The sequence below is a fragment of the Erithacus rubecula genome, assembly GCF_903797595.1.
Source record: "Erithacus rubecula genome assembly, chromosome: 6".
Lineage (NCBI taxonomy): Eukaryota > Metazoa > Chordata > Aves > Passeriformes > Muscicapidae > Erithacus > Erithacus rubecula.
The window spans coordinates 26,792,264-26,816,376 of NC_136688.1; the positions used below are offsets into that span (position 1 = coordinate 26,792,264).

Genomic DNA, 24,113 nt, shown 5'->3' on the forward strand with positions numbered 1-24,113 from the left:
TTCCCTTGCACCATTTTTTATTCTGTGTGTTTTATTTGTATTATGCAATTCAATTATTCTAAATACTGCCCTTATTTGCATTTACCAATTTTAAAGCATTTAGGTAGATTGAGGAGATCTTAAGTGTTCAGGACCTAAATAGCTCTGCTTTTCAAAAACCACACTCAAGAGTCTCCTTTCTAAACTCAATTAGATCCCCAAGGCATCACTTCTTTACAAAACCTGGATATCTCAATAAAAACTATGGGGCTGTGTTTTTCAGAGTCTTGTTTTAAAACTGGCTACAGAATAAATCTTGATCTCTTTTGCTCTACTGCTGGTTTAAGGTGATACCCAAAAAGTTTAGAATAAGCTCTGCAGTTCCATTGCCAAGCTCTCCCCCTCAGGGATGACTGAAGCAAGATGAGAGACAAACAACTGCTGGAAAGGTAATTTGCTTGCACCAATTCTTCTGAGGTAAATTCAGGCTCATTAGATAGGAGCAAATGTAAAAAATACTGCCTGCAGCTCATTGTTTTCTCTAAGATATTGTTAAGAAATCTTCTACAGATACACTATAAGATCTCAGATAAATTAGGGCAATAGAGACAAAGATGCCATTATTTAAAAAATAATGATAATTTGTAATATGGGGCATAAAGCAGGACTCTTTACTAAAATCTGTTAAAGTTAGAAAAAGAATCTATCCATAATTCTCTTCGAAGTCCATTTTCTGTTCTCAAGTGATTGCTTGATGCATTTTGATCTCCTTGATAATGGAAACATTTTCTTTAAGATTAACGACCAAACAGGGAAGTGCTTGAGTTCACTGACTTGCAAGTCTGTAACAAAGTAATGTTAATGCAGTTCCATCACCAAATCAAGCATGGTGGGCAGGGGAAAGTCTTAGATACTTAAACCTATTCCAAGAAAACAGCAGAACTGATAGTCCTCTAAACCATGAAAACTGACTTAAAGGTCTTATCTTTCAAATTACTCTACACAGAATTATAAGCACCACTCTAGAAACCTGAAAATAATACTATCAGGTTGTGGGGTTTCTCCACTGATTTAGTTATTTGACACTTTCTCCTCAAGTGAAGCAAAAATGAAAACACTCTGGACATGAAGAGATCACACTGGTAAAAAATAAACAATTCAACATGTTTACTTATAAAGCCTTCAATGTCCCTATAATTGCTCTGAGTCTGGCACTGAGAGGGTAAGTAAGAAAAAGACATATTTCCATTTCATTAAGCAAGGGCTAATGAGAATGTCCTGATTTGGTGGGTTTCCATTGTGTAAATCAGAGGCAGTGTAACACCTGAGTTACCATGTGAATCATTGGATCTGTCAGCTACAGAGGAGAGTGATGGACTGGTAGGAAATTGGAATTAACCATCTATTGTAAAATACAAACAAGCATGAAGGCAAACCTCAACAGAAGAAAAACTCACAGATATTTGATCAGAGGACTTTGAACTCAAACACTGCTACAGTAGAAACTTCCACCAATATTTTAATACTTCAAAGAAGAAGGAAAGAAAAGAAACAGAAAGCAGGTGTTGGAATTTGGCAGCCTCCTTTTTCTGTTTGCACACCTCAAGACAGGTCAGACCAAGTCCAAACTGTAGGAGAAACATCTATTTGAGAGCAAGTTTTCATTTGGAATTATAAAATACATTATTTCACATATATATACATAATTTCATACTATTTGCCACTGAAGAGCAAGAACTCGGCAGAACATTTAACAATATTTAAGACCTAGTAGAGTACATACACCTGCTGGCTGCTAAGCACTAGGGATGATGAACAGGAGATAGCTGGTAGAGGGCAGCTCCACAAACCAAAAGGCTGGTTCAGAAATAGAGTTAATCCTAGTAAGTCACAACTGTTTGCTCCACTGGCTTTAAACTGCAGTTACACAAACTGTAGCTACTCAAAACACAAAGATAATTAAATTTTCAGATTTCTGTTACCACTACATAGCAGACAGATGGTGAAATTAGCTATGTTTTAAATTTGTGTAGTAGAGAGAATATAAGCTATTTTTTCAATCAGGATTTCAGTTAGTCTTTCATTTGATTTCTATTTCTTTAGGAATACAACAACACTTTGTTTTGCTTTAAAAATTAGATCTACATGATAAACCATATGTGCATCTCAAGTAATAACATTATGATCCATTAGAAGGCAAATGCTACTCTCATTTTACAAGACAATTGTAATTAAAGTATTATAAGTGTCTCCCCTTGGGATGGGGCTCCTTCTCCTCAGTTTGGAACCAGGACTGAGTTTAAGCCAGAGGCCATTAGGGTAAGTGCTGCAGAGGCCAGGCAGAAAGGACATTCCTCTTCTAAAGAATAGGCAGAAAATATGCCAGAAGGGATGTAGTAATGCTACCAGACTTTGGCAGAGCTGTTTTCAGTTTTGTCTTTTTTTGTTTTGTGGGTTCTCCGAGTTCTTTAGAATTTAAAGCTTTCAGCCTAAGTAAGATAAGGCAAAAAGAATTATGAGATGAAAAAGAAGGGACATGGTCGCAGACAAGAAGCTGTAGAAGCAGAAAAATACATGCAGAATGAACTGAGAGCAAACCAACAGGTGAAAGGTTAGACACAGTTTGCTGAGCCACAATGATAGAAATATAGTGAGCAATGTCTACAATTTATTGATAAAGATTTATTCTAGTAATTTAAAGCAATGAGGGAGCTGTTCCAGGAGACAGAGCCTCTCCTGCAGTACTGACCCTGGGCTCCTCCCAAATGCCTGCCTGCAGGGCCACTGGAAATGAGACCTGGCACTTGGGGCAAGCTTCAGTTAGGGTGGGGTATTCACCTAGCCAGTTATCTGATTCTTCAAAACCTGCAGCAATGTTATTTTTACCCTAGGTTTATAAGATCATACCACATAAGTGGAGAAATGCTTTCATGCAATATGATTATGACTTTAATTCGAAGACGGTGACTCTAGAGGAGCATCTTCATTTCATTTTTGATATTTTTATAGTGTCTTGGTTTTCCTTGGCATCAGAACAGAAGTAAATGCCAAAGCCTTCTCAAAAACAAAACATGAGTTATCTTCTGGCAAACTGTACAGGCAAGAAGTCGTGACTGAGAGAGGATGGGAGCGATACAGGAAAAGCAGCACTTTTAATAGTTTTCATTGAACAGACTAAGGCAGAACGAAGTCAACTGAACTGAAGCAAGAAAGAAAAACAGAATCCCAGATCTGTGAAATTTCTCTCTACTACCTACATCACAGGATATTTCTCCCTCTCTTTTCATATATGATAAATCCTTTACATATATTCATATCCTGTACTTATGCAAGACTCTATGCATATAAAATGCATGTTATGCACATATCTATGCACACACATATTTTACATAATTATGTAAAACAATATTAATCTCACCCATATGTATACAGCATTTACTAATAGAGGACATTTTCTATAATGCTTATATCAAATAGTTCAATGGTTTCTACTCTTTAATTTCCTTTTCCTGGTCAACTTTCTACCATATTAATATTCAGAAATTGAATATAGAGGATTTAGGCTTACATAACAGAAAAAAAATTCTCCCACTCTTCTGCTGCAAAATTATGGAAAGAATTTATACTACTGTTGGACACTTCTAGAAGGATTCAATAATCAAAATAATTTTATTATCTAAAGCAAATTAGAATGATGCCGTTGAACGACACCAGAAGCTGCCAACCCCTCCCCACAAGGTGAGACAAAATCAACAAGAGGTAGTAGAAGGTGCTGCAGCCTTTATTTTCTCAAGTAATTTCTGCCCATTTTTAAATGTGTACCTAGAAAAACCAGGCTGGCCAAGAGGGAAGACAGGAGGGCCTTCCACCTGCAGAACAAGCTGCTGTGATGAGAAAACCTCCTCACACATCACACCCTGCTCCTCTGGTAACACAGTCAAGTGCAGCACTGCCCTTCTAGCCAAATCTTCTCTTCCTGGCATTCAACCCTAGCTTCCTAAACTGTAATTCCCAGCCCATATTCTTTGTTAGATCATCTGGTTTTACCAAGAAGTGCTTGGCTCCTTCAGCTCTGTGATTCCTCCTCGATCTTCTGCAGGCTGCTGTTGGATTTCCTCTTGCCCAGCAGCCCAGCTCCCACTGTGTGCCTTCATGGGGTGCATGCTATAGGCTCCTGATCATCTTAGTAGCCTGTGCTTTCAGGCATGAAACTCTCCACTGAACCATCTTTGTCTTCCTTGTGCTGCCAGAACTCTAGTTTTAATAATCATATTGCTCTAACTTTAAAGACACCCAAAAATACCCCAGTTCCCACCATAGCCAAGGTGGCCTCTCAGTAAAAACAGACTTTGATTTTTTTCATTTGTTCTTTTCATTTCCAGCTGCCACTCAAGAATAAATATATTTCAGCAAAGACCAAAACACACATACACAAACATGTATTTCTTAATTTAAAAAATATATTTCAGGCAAAATACAGTGACTTCATTTGTAGCAGCACAATTTCTGATCAAAAGCTTGATGAAGTTAAGGGGAATATATCAAATAACTCTGTTTTAAGCTAGAGCCAATAACAATCCCAAAGACTGCTCTATCTGAATTAATATTTTTGCAAGGACAAGTCCAATTAGTAGATGGGAGAAGTCCAAAGGAGATGTGGTGTGCCTCAGAAGCTGGACTTGTAATAGACTGGTTAAAACCAAATCACTTTCTCAGTACAGTATTATGGCATCCCTCACACTTTAATGTCATCTGTTGACTGAATACTTTTTTTTTTTTTAATGATAGCAAAGGTATCAGTCCCAGCATGTGGGGCAAATTCCAGTTTGAGTTACTACATCCTGAACCAGCTGAATGTTTCTACAGCATTTTCACACACAGAACAGCTTTTTAGCTTTTTATATTAAGCAGCTTCTGTACTTGCTCAAGCAAGAGTAGCTGAATTTCAGTAGTGTATTAAATCATTACCTACAGTAAAATCAGGAGAAACATTATGGTATTAATTTCATTTCCATTCCTGTGGGTTAAAAAGAAGCTACACTCTATAGAGATATATCCAATTCGGCAAACTTAAGTTTTCATTTTTTAAAAACATTACTATCACTAAATTACTTTTCTCTGAAATTAGAGTGGGTGGAATTATGATATTAAATTTTTTCGGAGACTAAACTACATACTGGAAGACCGGCCACTTTAATTATTTCAGCACTGCCAAAATCATTGCAATAAGAGAGAGGAAATAAAGAATAAGCTGGAACACCACATGCCTAATTTCCTCAATAGCATATTGCAAATTTGATGTCAAAAATATTAGTTCAATCAGCCACAAGGTACCCAAATGTAGTTTTTGCACAACCCAAACCATAAATAACATAGTAACTTAAAATGCAGGTGACAGAACAGAGACAGCAGTTAGACTAAGAGGAAGAAAAAGCACAAGTGGTATAGAAGGCAGAGACAGTTTTACTCTGATCAAAATATCAAATCTTCCACACCATTCCCAATATTAAAAAGCCATTATTTGTCTCCAGCATCAACATGATGTTAAATTCCTCAACCATCCTTCAGCACATTCACTGCTCAGAGACTGCCACACAAGCTTTTTGTAGTTGTTTCTTCAAAGCTTTGCTCTCAAAGGCTTTGTTGACAGTCAGATTATCAGCACCACTGATGCTGTTACTATTACTGATACTTCAGCTGTCTTGCATACAGATAAATAACATCAGTGTTTTTTCTTCCCAAGGACTGGAAACATTTTCACTGCAGTGCAGGCACAGAGCAAACTTCTGTAAAAGCTGAAAGACCTGTGAGCTTTAAAATGGGTCCCCAGCTTCTCCACACACCACCCAGGAACCAAATCAGGCACAGATGGACACTGAGGCCAGCAACAAATATGCAGACTAAGTAGCCACTTGGATCCTCCTATTCTTATGCCACAATTATTTATAAAGATTACAGACAAGCTGGAGGAGGCAGAGACAAAACATGCATGTCCTAAGCTGACATTCCCTACAACAGCTCAAAGCAGGAAAAGCCACTGACCTCAGTTACCCTTCACTTGTACAAAAGATTTCAAGGTAGTAACTTTGAAGGTGCAGCTGGGAACACCAGCACAGGCTCTAACTGGGCTTCACATTATTTCCTTCAGCTGAGCATCCTGGGACAGCCCTTGCTGCAGCAACGGGGTAACCATCATGTTTAACTAATAGATTTGATGCTAGCAAGTATTACCTCTTTAAGAATAAGCAATTTAATCAGGCCATCATCTACCCTGCATTTGCATTCCCAAATCAAACAAATCCAACAAATTTCTCTCTCTCTCTGTTTTAAAGAGAAGGGGGGGGAAAAAATCCCACAATGAAAAGATTACAAAAAGCCATTAAAGAAAGCAATAACTGACTGTGTTGTCAAAGCCTTTATATATTGACATTGACCTTGGACAAGAGTACCACAAAAGCATTGCCCAGCTGAGATTCCCAATGCCTCTAAGAACCCTAGATTTACCAATTTATAGTTTTGGAGACGTCTTAGAAACCACAACAACAAAACCCCCAAAAGTCAGATGCATAAATTGAGGCCACTGCATCCCAAATGATTAAACCAGAGTGATCTAATATTCATACTTTCCCTAGAGTATCTCTTTGTTTTTGAGAGCTGTCTTGAGACTCCTTGGCAGAGAGGAAGACTATGGAGCGCAGCTGAGCAGCTCTCGCCTGAACTGCTCTCAAGACAGCACTTTGATAACAGGAAGAGACAGGACTCAGGAGAACATATAAATATCTTATAAGGTGCTGGAACACTCAGTAATTAATTTTTCAGCAAGGAGACACTTTTATTTCAGCAATGTGTAAAAAATACATTTCTAATTCCATACCCACTGCCTGGCTACTCACGCTCTGACCCAAACTAATAGCAGAAACAGAAGAGTCACAATTAAGAAACATGTATAAAAGAGGCCAAGAGCCCCGGCTTTTACTTAACCTAATTTCCACAGCAATACATGAGAGCTGCATTTCCACTACAGAACTCTGTGGAAATGTCTTTCTTTCTGTGTGAACCTAAGAGAAAAAGAGCACTCTGGCTTTAATTAGGACATGAAGAGGGAAACAAAAGATCCTGCAAGCTTTATACCTGCTTCAGTTTAGACATGCTTTTATTGTTCCAAAGTCTGAGGTAGGTTAAACAAAGTACAAAAGCATTAGTCACACCAAATGGAAATGTCCAACTCTGACAGGAACAATACATTAAAAGTTACAGTGAGAGAGACTTGATGCATAATCTGATGGGGAAAAGCACATTCCTCCACCTCTCTTCTCCTTCCTGAGCATTGATTTTGTCTGAGAGTCTACCTACACAATTGTAAACCCATTTCTTCTGGCTGTATTGCTCTTTCAACATGCAAGAGCACTTGCCCTGTTCCAAGCTGTTTTCTGTGGTCTTGAGTAAACAATTAGTAATGGCCTAAATTAGCACTGTGACCTGCTGTGCCTGGCAAGATCCAGAGGACAGCTTCAGACACGAGCCTAAACACTTTGCTACGCATTTGTACTTTAAGCCAGGAAGCCACAGAGAAGAAAATCTGTTTCTCGTGATGATTTTGGAAAAGTTTCCAAGATCAAGAAGTCATTTAACTGGAATACGAATTCAAACCACATAGAGGCTCCCCAGACTCTTGATCTTACTGGAAATAAGAAAGAAATTCAGTTCCTATACCTCTCCCCTTTCATTTCACAAAATACAAAACGTACACATTAAAAAGAAAAAATAAGTCAAGGTAGGAAGGAAAAATGTCAATAGAAGTCAGGAGTTGAGCTATGTACCTCATGCCACAGAATTGGGTTGAAATACCTGCCCTCACTGAGGAGGCAAAACAATCTAAATAAATCTAAACCTAAATGTTGGGTAGGAACATTGCAATACTAAAGCTACTCTTGGTCTCCATTTCTGGATTTGATAAACAGAGCACTAAAAACCCAAGAAGAATCCTTACTGGTACCCTGTTCACAAGTTTTCATAAACAGTTTAATTTTTTTTTTAATTCACATCCCCAAATATATTTAGTTCCCCTGTGAATTATAGAGCCATTTTATAATAATTCAACTATTTGATCAGCTGCTTGCAAACTTACTGAGCTAACAATGAACAGCAGTTCTTATTAAACATTTCACATGTTTCCTTCAAAGGCCTCATTCTGAGGAATCCAGGAAGATAATACTGATTTCCATTAGGCAAACATTTAGTCAGCAGTAATTCAAGTTCTGTACACTAAGCATTCCACAGACGTAAAACGATGTTTCTTGGATCAGATTTCAGCACTTGTAATGAATGCTTAAAATCTAAGGCAGCAATGTTCCAAGGAAGAAATGAAAGCTAAAACCCCAAAACTTAGTAAATGCACATGGACATAGACAGTGAGGTCACTGGATTACCAGAGATCATAAAACAGATAAAACATTCAGTGCTCCAGGTAAAAGCAGACACATTTCTTGTCACCTTATTGCTCATAACAATTACAAACTGGCAGTGGAACAACCCTTTTCCAGCAATCCCAAATCACTGTGTTAGGCCCTATAACCATAGTCACCCATTCTGTTCAGTTGATGGAGGTATTTTTCTCTGAGTTTTGTTTTGGGGGTTTTTGTGTGGTTTTGATTTTTTTGTTTTTTGTTTTTTTTGTTTTGTTTTTTAAACAGAGGCATCTTAGTGGCTTCCTGGATGTCAATAACCCAAACAACAAGGGGCTGTGCACTTCAGTCTTCTGCTTCAACCTAGGGTTGGGGTTTGACCTTTCAAAGACCTCTCCTTAAAACTGCCTGAAGTGAAATTTCAAGGTATCTTTAGATATGGGTATGATTCTATCCAAACTGCTGAGCATGAGGGGACAAACAGAGCATTTAAGAAGCCTCTTCAGAATTGAACCCTGGTGAGGTATCTCAGGAGTCAGAGGGATTCCTTAGTGCTGAGGGTGCTGTCTTCCCTTCTAAGTGACAGATTTCACATAGAACCAAACTAAGGTCCTGTGAATACAGGGCCAAAATCAGAGCCAAGACAGACAGATAGGTATTGTCTGGACATCTCAATTCATACTACTTCACAATCTCCAGGGTAATTTCTTTTGCAAGGGTTATCTGTCTGCTACAAAAATCAACCACAAGTAGGTAAATTCTAATAGACCTAGCAAGACATGGAAAAATATCACTGTTCTCTTACTCTTTGGATCACATCTGGCTGTAATGTGTAAGGGCAGAAGCCAAAACTATCACCTCTTCTCTCATTACAGTATCTGCTCATTAACCAGTTTCCCATCCCTAGGATTTTACTTGCCCTATTCAAAATATTCTTGAAGTGGCACAGCTGCCACAGAGAAAATTGCCCAACTACCATGATAAATATGAAAAAAAATTAAGACACTATGGAGAAAATAATTAAAGTAATGAAGCCAGTGTTTCCATTCTTACATGGTTTAGTAATTCATTTAGAAAGAAGCATCTGAGCAGCTTGTCCTTGAATGCCCCAGGAAGCTTTCTGCAACTTGACATATTTAAACAGTTTCTCTGATCACTGACTATTTCTTAGCACTTCATCTGAATGCATCATAATCAGGGGTGTAAAGCAGTGTCTACCATGGGGTATATACCCAGTATATGACCACATCTCCTTTTTATTGCTCTCCCTTAGCCTGGCAGATGAACTCAGTACTATTGAGACTACAGTGGCCTAAAGGGCACTCAGCCTTCAGTTAATTTTCAGCAACTTAAAATAGCTGCATTGTGAGAATGGCCAGATTGTCAAATGAAACAGTTAAGGGAGAAAAAAGGCAGAAAGCTGTAAAATGGAGTAGGAGCAGCTTCTGAGTGCCTTCCCCTGAATCTCAGAGGTGACTCAGAGCCTCATTCTACAGCCAAATGTTTCTCAAATAAATCCAGTTTATTCAATTAAAGACAACCTCACCTACAGACTACATTAACGCTTGCATGCAGCTCACAGCAAACTCAAATACTTGTATGACTGCTGGAAAACTGCTCTAAGAACTGGCCTTCTTAGTCTGGAGAAAAGGGGGGTTGGAGGGGAACCTCATTGCTCTCTACAACTACCCAAAGGGAGGTTGCAGCCATGTGGGAATGTCCTGTGTTGCATCAGTCTTTTCTTCCAAGTCTCAAGTGATAGGACAAGAGAAAATGGCCTCAAGTTGTGCCAAAGAAGGTCCAGATTAGATATTTGAAAAACCATTTTCCACTAAAAGAATGGTTAGGCATTGGAATAAATCATCCAGGGAGGTGGCACAGTCACTGTCTCTGAAAGTCTCCAAGAGGGGTCTGGATAAGACACTTAGGGATGTTGTTTTGGGGTGATTACAGTGGTGTTGACACCACCTGGACTGGACTAGGTGATTCTGAAGATCTCTTCCAACCTTGCTGATTTTGTAAATACCTCTTGCAATTCAAAGTCAGAAAATACTGCTTATATAAAAGCAATACTGACTCCTAACTCTCTCTCCAAAAGGGTTTACCCCTCTAGTTGATTTATCCTTTCTGCTACTTTTGGTGCATTATCCTTCAATTCTCTAATTTTTAATTCAAATACTATCAGTCACAAATGTGTGTAACACAGAAAAACAATGGTTTAGCAAAGACAAAACCAGAGCACAGGCCATCCCACAAAAATTTAGTCACAACTTTACACAGGTTTGGGTCAAAGGTATGCTATGCTCCCTGAAACCCTAAGTCATCTCTTGAGTGGGAAGAGAGCACTACTGATACCAATACACTATGAATTACTTAAACATCATTTTCATTGTTGAAAATGGAAGTTTCATTCTTGCAAGCAGAAAGGAAAACTTTTTAGAACGCAACATGTTTAAAGTGCTTCCCAGTAAAAAACACTTAAAAAAAAATCATTACCAAAGTAGATCACCTTTTCTGCTAAGAGGGCCAAGATAAACACTTGGGCTCCCAGTTTCCAAACAGATGCTTTGCTGCTATTAAAAAAATGTGGATTTAATCACTGTTTTCCAGATATATCTTCAGCATGCAAGCAGACAACTGTAGTGCCATTATTGTAGCTCTGTTTTTCTACACGTAGAAAAGATATGATAAACAGAGCTGCAGTTAATTTTACTAATAAGAGCCCAGGGGAGACAGTGGAAGTGACAAGAACCCAGTGCTGCCAAGGTTTTGTGACATTTTGCCCAAGTTACTGAATGAACTAATTCACACACTGCTGCAAGCAACATTTAGCAAAATTGAGTGGATTTACTGATGGGGAAAGGCATTTAATTATAACACCAGTGAAGGAAATATTCCCTTTATTTGGGGCATCACACCAAAACAGCTCCTGCCACCAGTCATGCCAGCAAACAGAAGAGAGCTGTGCCTGCAAACAGAGGTTGCTAAACAGTCTCCACAGCCCTCCAGCTCTGGTCTCCTTGATAAAGCTTCCAACTAGTGCAAGTCATAAGGAAAAAATGTGAAATGGTAAGAGAACCAACATGGAAAATTCTTAATATGCAACGGCCACCACACATATTTTCATCAAAAGCTCACATGGTAGAGAACAGAAATGACAGCTCCAGCACTAAACTCTTAGAAGACTCTGGTACACAAAACCATTTCCATCTAGAGCTTAAAAACCTAAAAACAGAAACATTTACTTGACTTCTATCTCACAGAATCACATTTTCACAAAGCTGAAGTGTGAATGAAATTAGAGTTGATGTACTTTCTCTCTCAAACAAGAAACAGATCTGATGAGTTAATGTGTCACTTGATTAAATTATCTTCCTACCTATTCCACTTATTCTACTCCCAATTCAACCTTTACAGTATCTTGTCATTTCTTCCTATACATGCCACAAGTATGTTTCACTTTACCTTCAGAGGCCCTTAATTATTGGTCTAAAGTATAATTTCCAAACACTTTAATGCAAGGTAGTATTAACAAGGTCCATTAATACTTAAGGAAACTAAAGTACAGAGAGTTGATGTGTAATTTAAGTTAACACTTTTGCCCTCCCTCACCACCTCAAAGGACACGTAGCCTTTGAACTAAAATATTGAATATACTCAAGAACTAGAAGGCACTTCTTTGTTGAGCAGATCTGTGCACTTCAGTGTCTGGTTAACTGGTTGCTTTCCACTTTCTTCATTTCAGTTAATTTCAGAGAGACAAGGAAAAATAAGATGGAATACAACAGCAGAAGTGATAAAGCAAAAAGAATAAAAGTAATTGCTGCTCCTTGAACATGGCATAATAGCGTCTCATGAAAAGAGAGAAACATGCTTCAAAATGTCTGAAGATGCAAAACATGAGTCTTTTAATGGAACCTCATTTGCATATTTTCATGGTCCTGCACATGTAATTCTATTTATTCAACTGAATCATCCCACCCAAACTTATTGCAGAGCCTGTTGAAATAAGTTCATAATCCCCTGAAGTGATATTTTAATAATCAGGATAGAAAAAAGGTTTAGTTGAAGTTCTATTAAAAAACAAAAAATGACAGTTTCATGCACATTTCATCCAATTCCATCCAAACTATTTTATCTTAATATTAAGGTTCAAGATTGCATCTGAAATAGTCAGAAGCTGCCTCCTGGAATAAGTTAGGCTGGCAGCTCTGTACTGCTTCAACTCTTCATTTTGGTTTGTTTCTAGTAAACAAAACAAAAAGAAAAACAGAAAGAAAATGCTCATATTCAGCATTTTGCCCAAAACAACATGCAAAAGTAAATCAACAAACAGTGCAAATACTTCAAGATCATCATTTAAAATGCTGACAACAAATGCAAAGCAAATGGCATGAGAAAAATGCTAGGGGAACAAAAGAGAACCATTTCCAAAAATGCAAAGCACTAAGTGCTACAGCTAGAATAGCATAATCTTACCCTGTAGCTGAACCTTCCCTTTTTATCTCTGTATTCTAAATTTGCACTAGTTGCTTTGCTAAAAATATACTTTGAAGTTGTCATAGCTATTGGTCCTGGCTCATCTTTTTTTTGCCTCTGAGAACAGCTAAAGTAATAGATCACTGTAATTAGACTTTTATGGGTGCAAGAGACAATTTGTTTCAGTCACAAACAGGAACAAAGAAATTATGAGCCAGAGAGGGAAGAAAATTAAAGAAGTTTAAATAAGGCAACTGCTAGGGAAATATAAAGAGAAAAAAAAAAGCTATATGTTTATCACCAAAACCTCTAATTACAAAGAGTTGTACAATACATGAGGGCTCAGGACAGCTTTGCACTTGAGCTAAGGCCACGTGTGCAATGCAAACCAATGAATACATGTGTGCATTATTTGAATAGAGAGATTTAAAGTACATAAGATACATCAGAAAGTGCATCATCCATACATCTATATATAACATTTTAACATATCTCCTGTATTCCACATATTAGACTATGCTGCACAGCCAGGATAAAACAAGGGCTTTCTGTTCTTTCTTGTGACTTTTAAGCACCTAAATACATGTCTGTATATATATGCATGCATTTATATACCTGAAAAGACAAACAAAAATCTGAGGCTTTACCTACATACCACATATTTTCCTATCTGTAGCTTTGCACACTGACTACTAATCCAAATCTCTAATTTCAAGTAAATCTTAATTATTACTGCAAGAGAAATAATGGAAAGAAACACACCACAAAGTAGGATAACCTCCACCAGACTCTAAAAATACGTTTCTGCCACTGGTATGACATCCTTATTTGCATCTACGCAACAATTCAAGTCAGCTTTTGAAGTCCTTCAGGAACTAACTGCTTGCAATTTTACTCTAATGCCTCCCATCATTAATCATTCATATCATCTGCTGAAGAAATCAAACCCACAGACCCCAGCTTTACCACAAGGCTTCCCTGACAGCTACAGACAAGAGCAGTAGCATTAGCTTTGTTCAAGGACACTGACACACGTCAAACTTCAGCAGTACAAACTGTTTGCTATTGCATGAATAAAGGGTTTTTGAAGGTATTGAATATATAAATACACACACACATTTGGGGGTACTTTAGGTAGTATTACCTACTCAAGGTAAATCTGAAGAAGGTATACATAAAGTCAGAGAGACTTCTTCCTCTACTGTTGTAAAACACCATAACATGCAGGCCTCTTCAAAAACATGCCCACAGCTATGTAAAAACCACATGGCTTCCTGAGCCTCACAATTCTCTTCAGTGACTACTCCAGAACTCCACTTTTCCAAGAATTAGGAACCATGCTCTAACACCAAAACTGCTCATATGCATCACAAATTTACCAACATTTGCTTGCACACCACTCCTAGCTTTTTCTCAGCTAAACACACCACTTTTTTCTAGTCTGTGCTGTGCAACCAGGACATGTTTTCTGAAGACAGGAGATGACAAAACACAAGACTATTCCATTATCACTGGCCTTTTACTTAATGCTGCTGACACCTATCCATGCCCTGGAAATATTTTCCAAGACACTCTAGGATTTATGTTTTCATTGCCATTGCTCATAATTGGGCCTGTGACTACCCACTATACTCTGGACTCTCTGCTGCTCCTACCTGCCAGGTTTGTTGAAAATGTTCATTCCCACCTCTGTCCCCCACTGTGCAGCCTCTTTCTCTCTGTAAAACTAGACTTAATGCCCTTACTGTGATAACTATCCCCAGGATTTTACTGTATGAGGTATGGAAAGGAGAATTAGTTAATGCTACCCCTGTTACTATAGGAAATGGCCAGAGGGAATCCCCTAGATAAAAATCAGCCAGGTCTGTCACAATTACAGCCACAATTTAACCAACAGCCCACCTTGCATACAGTTAGCCCTCTCTATACAACACCCTATGCAAAGTTGTTGACACAGCAAATCAGCTGAATAGAGAAATTAGCAAAGTTTCAAGAAATGGCCAGCTTCTGTTTACAAGCAAGGTACATGAGTATTTGCAGTGACAAATCAACTATAACCTCCTTACCAATGTGTAATTGAGAAGTGCCGAGTTAAAGTTCCCCTGCTGCCTGACCTGTGTGCCAACACAATTTGGTAACTGGACTGGGTTGAAATTTATTTTCCAGCAGTAACATTGCTGGTTTGGAGATTATTTATCCAAAATGGTGCATATTTAAGTTCCTGAAGTCCCAACACACACTCTCAAATTCAGGCCTAGTTTAATCTTGGCTTTACTGCTTTTAGTCTGGAAAGAGAGTTTTTAAAAAACGTAAAAATCAGGAAATGTTAAGATGACTTAAAATGCCATAAAGTAATCTCTAATGAGAGTACAGAAAAATCCTCAGGTAAAATTTGGAGTCTGGTGGTCTGCAGTGTTATCAACTCATGCTTTAGCATCATCAACTTACAGTCTTATGTTAAAGAACCAGTTACAAAACAGAAGCAACTGTGTGAAAATCTCAGAATCCATGTACAAAAATAAGGTTCAGAAGGCCTTTATATATGTAACAGAATTCTAAAATATAACTCAAGAGACTCAAATAAAAAGAATGCCAAAAGCATTCAATAGTTAAAATACATTTTAAGTTCTGCTGCTTCTCATAAAAACAGCATGAAACCTGAAATGGGCTAGGAAGCCTCAATAAATTATGCAGACTGCTTTCTTCTAATAAAAAAAAAACAAGTTGTATGCATGAAAACCATCTCACTCCAAAAAAACCTCAGTTTGTTCTTTCTTTACAAAAAGTCATCATTTGGACTACACCCTTATGAGGCTCACCTGCTTTTGGTTGCTTGGACAATGTTCTATTGAGATGGTTTTTCACAGCACAACATAAGAGAAATCAAATTGCAGTCTCAGTTTTCTGACTAGCCCAAAATGCCACTAATATATATATATATATTTTTAATGTGAACAGTTAATTTAACAACAAGGGTCTCTTCCTCCATATTTCTGCTTCATGGTCCATACATTTTTGGATACATACACTTGTCTTCACCACTGCTTGTTCTCTCATTTCCTGCCCAATCAGCATACTTAGCCAGGTCTGACAGCAATACTTGCTACTTGACATGGCTAGAATACTGGAATTTGCCTGGAGAAAATCTGCAAGTATAAGGCTGCTTTTTTTGGTTTGTTTTTTTGTTGTTTTTTTAATTATTTCAATTCAGATCTTAAATCAGCATTTAAAAAGACACTAAGGCTGCCAAGTACTGAAGGTAGCAAATAACTCAGATTTTTCTGAAAGCATTTTGTGGCAGCTGCAAGTTTGTGTTACATTACTTAGAGCAGTAATTGCCTTTGGAAATTAGATTTCCTGCTTGTTCAAAAGATTTACCATGAGTAACCATAAAAATTCAAAATTTAACTCACTAAGTGCCAACATTAGCAAGCGGATATAGAGGATGTGCGTGGTAAAAGTTAAGCAGAAATGAAAATATATCATCAGATAATGCAGATCATTTCTTTGACAGCATACTCTGATATCCCTCAGAATATATATGCTCCAATGGTTCCGCAACTCTAAACACACAATTTGCAAATTCTTTCCTGTCATAGGAGATCTCCCTCAGGAAGAAGTATACTTTGCTATTCCATTTAGATTTTAATTTCTGTGTTTTCATCCTTATTGTTATAGTCCCCAGGTACTCTTCCTTATTGGTATTTTCAGTTCTTATTTAGTCAAGCTCTAAATATTTTGATTTTTCTTACAGTGACGTGACAATTTTCCACCAACCTTTATATAAGAAAATTTGATTTGCCAAATTATTTTGATAATAGGTAACTTAGTAGGCCTGGTGTCAGAAGGTGTCCGTGAACAATTTGTCTTTCAATACATTTGTCTTTCACTACTGTCTGCAGAAGAGGAATTTTCAGATGTGGATTATTGTAGCAATGAGCCAGAGGGCTCCTGAGACATGGTCATCAGCACTTGCAAGAACGACTAATCAAGGGTGACTGGATTTCAAGGGAATGTGACTAGCATTTAAAATCAACTTATATTTTTTGCTACTATATGCTAGTATAGATTCTTCTCCTCTCACTGGTTTTTATTGCATTTTTTTTGCTTCCATGCTGCAGCACCCACACAATGTTCACAGCCTGAAGTGAGGGTGGGGATGTCATTCCCTGCTCCCATGAAAAGTAGGCGTGTTTCAAACGGTCTTTTTAAGCACTGTGCACCACTCTTCCAGTAGTAACCCCATCAAAAAATACATGAGCAACTTCTCCAGGTGTGGCCAGATATAGTGTACTCACAGAGTACTTAAGTGGAGATGCAGAATCTGCAGCACTCTTACACCTCTTTTGGGTACCACTGTGCCACACAGATAAATGGCAGCACACCCTCCCTGCAGCACCACCTGTAGTCCTGGGAGAGCCCAGGGCTCAGCACTGAAATGCACAGAGATGAGAAGACACACAAGCTTGAGCTGGCTAATTGAAAATGTCTATCCTATGACATAAGTACCCAACAGTTAGGCACCCATGATGGTCACTGGAGACCTGGTCCATGCAGCTCATGTAGTTGGGGATCCAGTTCATCTTAACAAGTGATGGGTGAGCCAAATCTTACTTGCTGCTTACTGCAACAAATGCATCTGCACTACTTAATTCACACACAGGTGTCATCCAAAACAGTGGAGTAACATTGAGTATCTTGGATTAAAAAACAATGTGCCTCATAAATTGATAAATATCAACCTCTGAAAGGTTAACACTGAAGGTAGAAGAAAATAAGACTTATTTCATTGAGACCATCTGCTGTAGCAATCAAAGCAGTTAGAATCCATTTGCTTGCAGGAGTCCATAGAGAATATCATGAAGTAATTTGAGTCAAAATAAATTAGTTTATTTCGTTCTGCATGGCCAAAACCCATCCCACTTAGTTTTACCTATCTAAATAAAGAGCACAGCCTGTTCCAGGCTTTTCTTCATAAACAAAACAGAGAGGTTGCTCCAAAGGGACACTCAATACCACCAAAGATCTGTTTTGCCCTCTAAATGTGTCTATCTGTCATTAGTGACTAAAAAGAAAACCAGGCTACAACCAAGCTGTTGGCACATGAACTCTAAACAGACCCCAGGGACTCTCAGTCAAGAAAGTATTAACAATCTGAGGTTCTACTTGCAAGGCCTTCCTCCCCCCAAAATCCACAAACATGACAGTTATGATAAGCAACAAAAGAGTTCACACTTACAGCAGGATTTACTGTGGTTCCACTATTGAAGCCCACCCCTATTTATTCTTCCTAAGGGGGATCAATAATTGCACCTTGGGACCCCTGCACAATGGCAACTTTGAACTGTAGGGTATTCTGGAAGATTGTGTTCAACATTTCAGGAAGTCCAGTGCAGTGTTCTTCTCATTCATTACTGGCAATCAAGCCATTTGAAAGGAAATGAGAGATGAAGAGCAAAACATTCATTTGGAGAGAGGAGAGATATTCAAAAGAATAATAGTCTTGTTTCAGATTTTTGCACATGATTTTTCAACACTAAGGATCAAATTGAAGTGCAATACATCTAATATCAAAATATCAAATACTACCAAATGCTAATACTAAAATTAATATCTAAAATAATGTGAATTACATTTAGAAAGTCAATCACCAATGATCATTTACTCTGAAAAATGGGTAATATCAACTGTTTTATTCACAAAGCAACAGAAATGCTCAGTAAAAAAACCTGACAGACGTATTAGCTTAAAATTGTCTAAACAGAATACACTATTACTGCACAATGCATGGGGCATGTTATTCTAAAAGACAGCTATGTATTTTGACAGGTGACTGTATTATGAAGGGCTGATAATACTGACATCAGAGGAAAAGCAGTAAGGAGAGATGAATTAAGTAGTATGAGCATATTCCCCATTGATACCACAGAACTCACAAGCTCTATTCTACGTGACAATAATGAAATACTGAAAGGCAAAGAAATTGAGAAATCCTAAAGTAGAAATGCTGCAAGACGAATAGAAAGTGAGGCACACAAAGAAATGTTTCCAAGAACAGGTGAGTGGATACTCTGCAGAGTCACAGATTTCATGCCCTAAATCTAGATCACACAACCAGACCTTTCCTTCATACCCTGCATCTACTTCAGCCTACTGGGGTGTTGGACCTCTCAGCAAACAGGTTGGAAAAAAATAATCTGACTAACCAACTAGTGCTACCTCCAAATTAGCAGCCAAAGTGTGTTCATAACACATTCAAAACAAACAAGCCTACACATTACCCAGAAATTTTTCCCATGTTAACAATTCCAGATTCCAAACCAAATACACAACAACTAAACCAAAATTATGGATATCAAAAAGTAACACTTTAAACAACTCATGCTCCATATGAAACCTAAATAATTTCTCAGCATATGAAAGTCACAAGACTGCAGTCACGCAAGCAGAAAACAACCATGTACCTCCAACACATTTCAGTAATTTTACCCAGGATTGTACTTGACAAGGAAACTTGATCTGAGCTAGCACTATAGCTCTTAAGTTAACAGAATGGTAGCTTATTCAAGCTATGCAAGAAATTTCTATCAGAACCATATAGCACTTCTTGCACTACAGAAGAAATATTTTGCAGGCTGAATAAAATATTAAAATACATAAAATAAGAAACCACAAAAATACTAAATTTCAAAGATGAAGGATACACCTACCCTGGAATAAAACAATGCTTTTTCAAATGGGTCAGTATATAGTTTTCCTTCATCTTTTATACTACCAAAGTACTTCAGAATAAGAAATCTTATAATGATGAAATAATACTCTTTATCATCATACATTACTGTTGTTTCACCTTTGCCTAATTAATTTTTCCCTAGCATTTGAGAAAATACTCTTATTTTTAATTTAAGCAAGGCATGGGAGTAAGAACAATGACCTACAAAGAATCAAACTGCTAATTATACAAGAAACACAATAGGGAAAAAAAGTACCAAAAGATTGCTGTATGGAGGTTTTTTGTGCTTAGTATGATAAAACTTGAAAGACATGTACACTTATTTTAGCTAGCTGTGGTAAATTTTAACAATTACCTAAAGTCATATGACAAAAAGTTACAAATTTCCAATTATTAGCTTGTCATCAAATATTTCATGCTAACAAGCTCAAGTGCTTCCACTGAACAGAACTCACCTTCCAAGCTCTCAAATACTACAGTCTGAAACACCTACTTTCCTGAAAAGTCTTTCAGCTATGCATCCAAGCAGTCTGAAATGATACCTCTGACAACAGGGGTATGGGATTCTTTCATGAGCCAACCACATAGAAAAGGGATTTTTGCAGAGCTCCAAATCCTTACCTTTCTGTAGACTATCATATTTGGAGAACTCTCCTCTGGGTCAGCGGTTTCGGCGCTACTCGGATCAGTGGGTGCTTGGGCCATGTTTGCCTCTCGTCGCTCAGACTGCAAGGACAGGAGCAAGAGTCAGCATCACTCCAGGCTGCAATGGAGCACGGTAAGGACAGGCAACTGTCTCCCAGGCAGACAGACAGGATGGTGCAGAGGCAATCACACTCCAGACTTCCCCCCATGCAGGATTTCATCACACAGAATTGACTGGTTTGTGGGATAACGCCCCAAGAGCGAGGACCACAAAGCTGCACACAGCTGTAATTTGGGTCATCACATACACACATCTCCCACAGTTCTGATGTTTTATCATCAGCCCTCATTCAATAGAAGAATATCCAGCTAATACTTCACACACTTCCTTTCCCCACTGTATATCACAAACAGCTTGACTTTTCTAGAAGCTTTGAGGTACCTACAAAGAGAAAGCCCAGCAGCCTGCTGTGAGGCAGATAAACCCCACTGTAACAGCGGGTGGAGCAGACTGTCAGGCACACTGACAGCTCCAGCCTGCAGACACTCCCAGCCCCTTCCAGCTCTCCACAACCCCGGAGCAGCAGCAGAAAACCAGAGAGGCATAGCAGCTTGCTCAGAGTAAACAGCTTCCCTCACCTCTTCTCATGAAAGAGGCAACAGGACACAGGCACACAACCACACGTAATACTCCTTATCTTCTGCAAGCACAGCACTGGAACTGCTGCCTCATCTCCTCCAGGTCATACCAACCTTAAGGCAACAGCATAATTGAAAAGAAAAAAAAAAAAAAAAAAAAAAGGCCTGGTGCAGGAAAGGTACTTTAAGTTCTAAGTCAAATGCTGTATTTTACATTTTTCTTCCACCAGCACATTTGACAAGTTACATTTAAATTAGAGGCTGCTACAGAGCTGTGTGGTGACCTGTCCTAATCTAAGAAGTAACATTACCTCATACAGACATTGGCATTAAAACTGTCAGACAAGTTCAATTTCTTTAACATTGAAAGTACTGAAATATCCCATCTTAATGTATTTCCTTAAAAAACCAAGAACACTCAAAAGAAAAATTATGTTCACACAAGCATAACCTGTGCATTAATTTATAAAGCACTGTTCACCACTAAACTGGTTCCCCTATTTTAGGAAAAATATATTTTCCTATTCCTTCCTTTACCCACTTTCACATTGCCACAAGCAACAAAGTGCCCCAGCACATAATATACATACATAGCATACAATTATATGTATAATACAGCCCTGAGTCATTCTAGCTGTCAGTTATCAGCTCCCAAGGACAAGCCAAGAGGCTAGAATCAGACAAGCTCAGACCATATCCTAGCTCTGTCCTTTCTCATCAGTGAAAGGGCTGCTGTGGTAACAAGGCACCCATCACTAGAGCCAAAAGCAGATGATATACCCCCTTCAAGAAAACATAAAAGAAACCAAGGTTAAATAAGCTACATTAATCCAGAGTAATTAATTTTTTTCTTTTATAAGACATTGTCACCCACTCCTCACACAAGGAAGCAGTCAATGGTGGACTCAGGACTGACACAAGCATCAGTCCCTCATTATCTTAAAACCTTCCACACCTTTCTCTCTGTAAACTTCCCATGGGCAGCTCCATGCAGCACTAACTCTTTCTCTCTTCCTTCTGCAGGACTGGCTAATCCTACCTGTCCCTGTCTGTCCCTCATACATCTTACCCTTTCAGTCCCTTGCAGAACCACCTGAGCCTTCCTCCTCACAGCACAGCCAGCAGACTCCAACTCACTCCTGACCAGCTAACCCACTCTTTTATGACACCTATCCTCATAGCTGTGACCTGTTAAGGGGCAAGGCTGCTCCCGCTCTTTGGTAATTAGTACAGCTGCAATCTATCAGGGATGAGATTGCCTTCAGCACTGTCTCTATTCTCCCATAATCTGTCATCCCACAATAAGGTAAGCATGCACACACACAAGTGGGCACAAAAAGGCATATGTACATGCATATACCAATTTGGAAATTCAGTAATACATTTCAAGGTCAAGTTAAACAATATATATATATATATATATACATATATAGGTCACCCTTTAAAGACCAATTTAGGCAATATTTTATATTTAAAGGACATCAATTTATTTTAACCACTATTAAACCTCAAGTCTTCCTAGAAGGCCAAACACTACACTGTTGTGCCATGTTGTAAGCTAAAAAGAAAATTGAATAAATACTCTAAGCAACATTATTAGATGCAGAAACAAATAAACAGAACAAATGATGAAAAGCAAAACCATTTTAGCACTTTTTAGCAAATTATAGCACCTCAAATTATTTACACGAATGTGCATTTTCACATTCTTGGTTGTGATTTCAAGGCATTGGAGAATTAGGCTCAAGATTATCATCAGTCAATTGAATAGAGCAGGAAGTGAGTTGAGATTTTATGTAACTTCCTGAAGGCAATTACAGAGTTGAAAGCAGATGTCAAGTCACAAAAGTTTCAGCTTCACCTGCAGTATATAAAGACCACATTCACCACTTAGAATATGTGAGATTTTATATGCATGCTTTAAAAGAAAACAATTGCAACTAACTTTCAATGCAGAAATGCTCTTAAAGGAACAAAATTACAATTTCTAACTGAAAAGCCCTCTGCAGCATTACTTAACAGTGCTACATTCCTTGCATTATTCACTTTGAATATCCACTTTTACAAATTCTGTTGTTCTTGTTATACTGTCAGGTCACTTGAACTTTTATGGTGCTTCCATATTTTCCCCCATAGCACTTCTTGAAGCTTTTCATTTACACCAGTGCAACAATACAATAACAACCTGTGTAATATGCTGCAGTAGCTAGGATGCTGCTCATGGCAACATTGAGGGAGTCATTAACTTTGAAGATCTACATAAGCCTAACATGTAAATCTACATAACATCTACATAAGGTAATCAGTACAAATGAACCTATCTGTTGTTGGAAGTCAGAAATTTGCAAAAGTGATTCCCACGAGTGCTGCTGGATTTCAGTCAGGAGCAGCAGGAGCAGGGCCACCTTTGCAGGAATGACAGCAGGATGGACATCTCAGAGAACAAGGCTGGACAAGGCAGGACTGAGGTGCAGTGTGAAGCAGAGACAAGTGTGAGCATCCCCTCCACAGAGCCCTGGCACTGCTGCTCTGGGGTGAGCCTTAACAGGCCAAGCCAAGCCCTCTAACAAATTGTGAGGACACTGACCATTGTCCAAGGTTTTTCTGTTTCCTTTATAGCCTTTTTTAAAAGCACAGAATTCTTACTCACTGGTATTCTACAAGAAAAAAACCCTACAGATAAAATGAGACAGTGATATGACACAGGCATGTTCTTGGCTCTTCAAGGTGAGAGCACAGCAATGCTGGGTCCCACGGATTCTACTACGCCTGTGCTTTTCAACATATGGGAGTTGAATGGAGCTCAGCACCCAGTGAGGCAGGACTGCTTCACAGAATGGTTGGTGTTAGAAGAGACCACTGGAGGTCTCATACTCACATAGGGTCCCCTACAGCACATAGCTCAGGACTGAGTACAGACAGCTTTTAGTATCTCCTGTGAGAGAGACTCCACAACCTCTACAGGCAACTGTTCAGTGCGCGCTCACCCGCACAGTAAAGTTCTTCCTCGTGTTCAGGTGAAGCTTCCAATGCATCAGTTTCTGTCCACTGTCTCTTGTCCTATTGCTCTGGGACCCCATCTGGCTCCATCTTATGATAACCCCCCTTTAGATACTGATAGACATTGATGAAGTCCCCTCTCAGCTGTCTATTCTTGAGGCTGAGCAAGCCCAGCTCCCTATGCCTTTCCTCACAAAAGAGATGCTCTAGTCCCGTCTTCATCTTCATAGCCC

General features: G+C 38.6%; 1 protein-coding gene across 4 annotated transcripts in view; it reads right to left on the minus strand.

Moving 5' to 3' along the window:
• Positions 1 to 24,113, minus strand: part of RGS6 (regulator of G protein signaling 6) — a 261,346-nt gene that overhangs the window by 224,092 nt on the left and 13,141 nt on the right. For 2 of the 4 annotated variants that reach the window (XM_079309853.1, XM_079309852.1), the window contains exons 1-2: positions 21,836 to 22,008; positions 20,218 to 20,322 (exon numbers count right to left, since the gene is read on the minus strand). In XM_079309853.1, coding sequence (XP_079165979.1) covers positions 20,218 to 20,322; positions 21,836 to 21,940 — 210 coding nt within the window. In that variant the 5' untranslated portion in view covers positions 21,941 to 22,008. Of the gene's footprint in view, positions 1 to 20,217; positions 20,323 to 21,835; positions 22,009 to 24,113 lie in introns of those variants that run through there. The other 2 variants (XM_079309854.1, XM_079309855.1) reach the window with 1 other exon arrangement.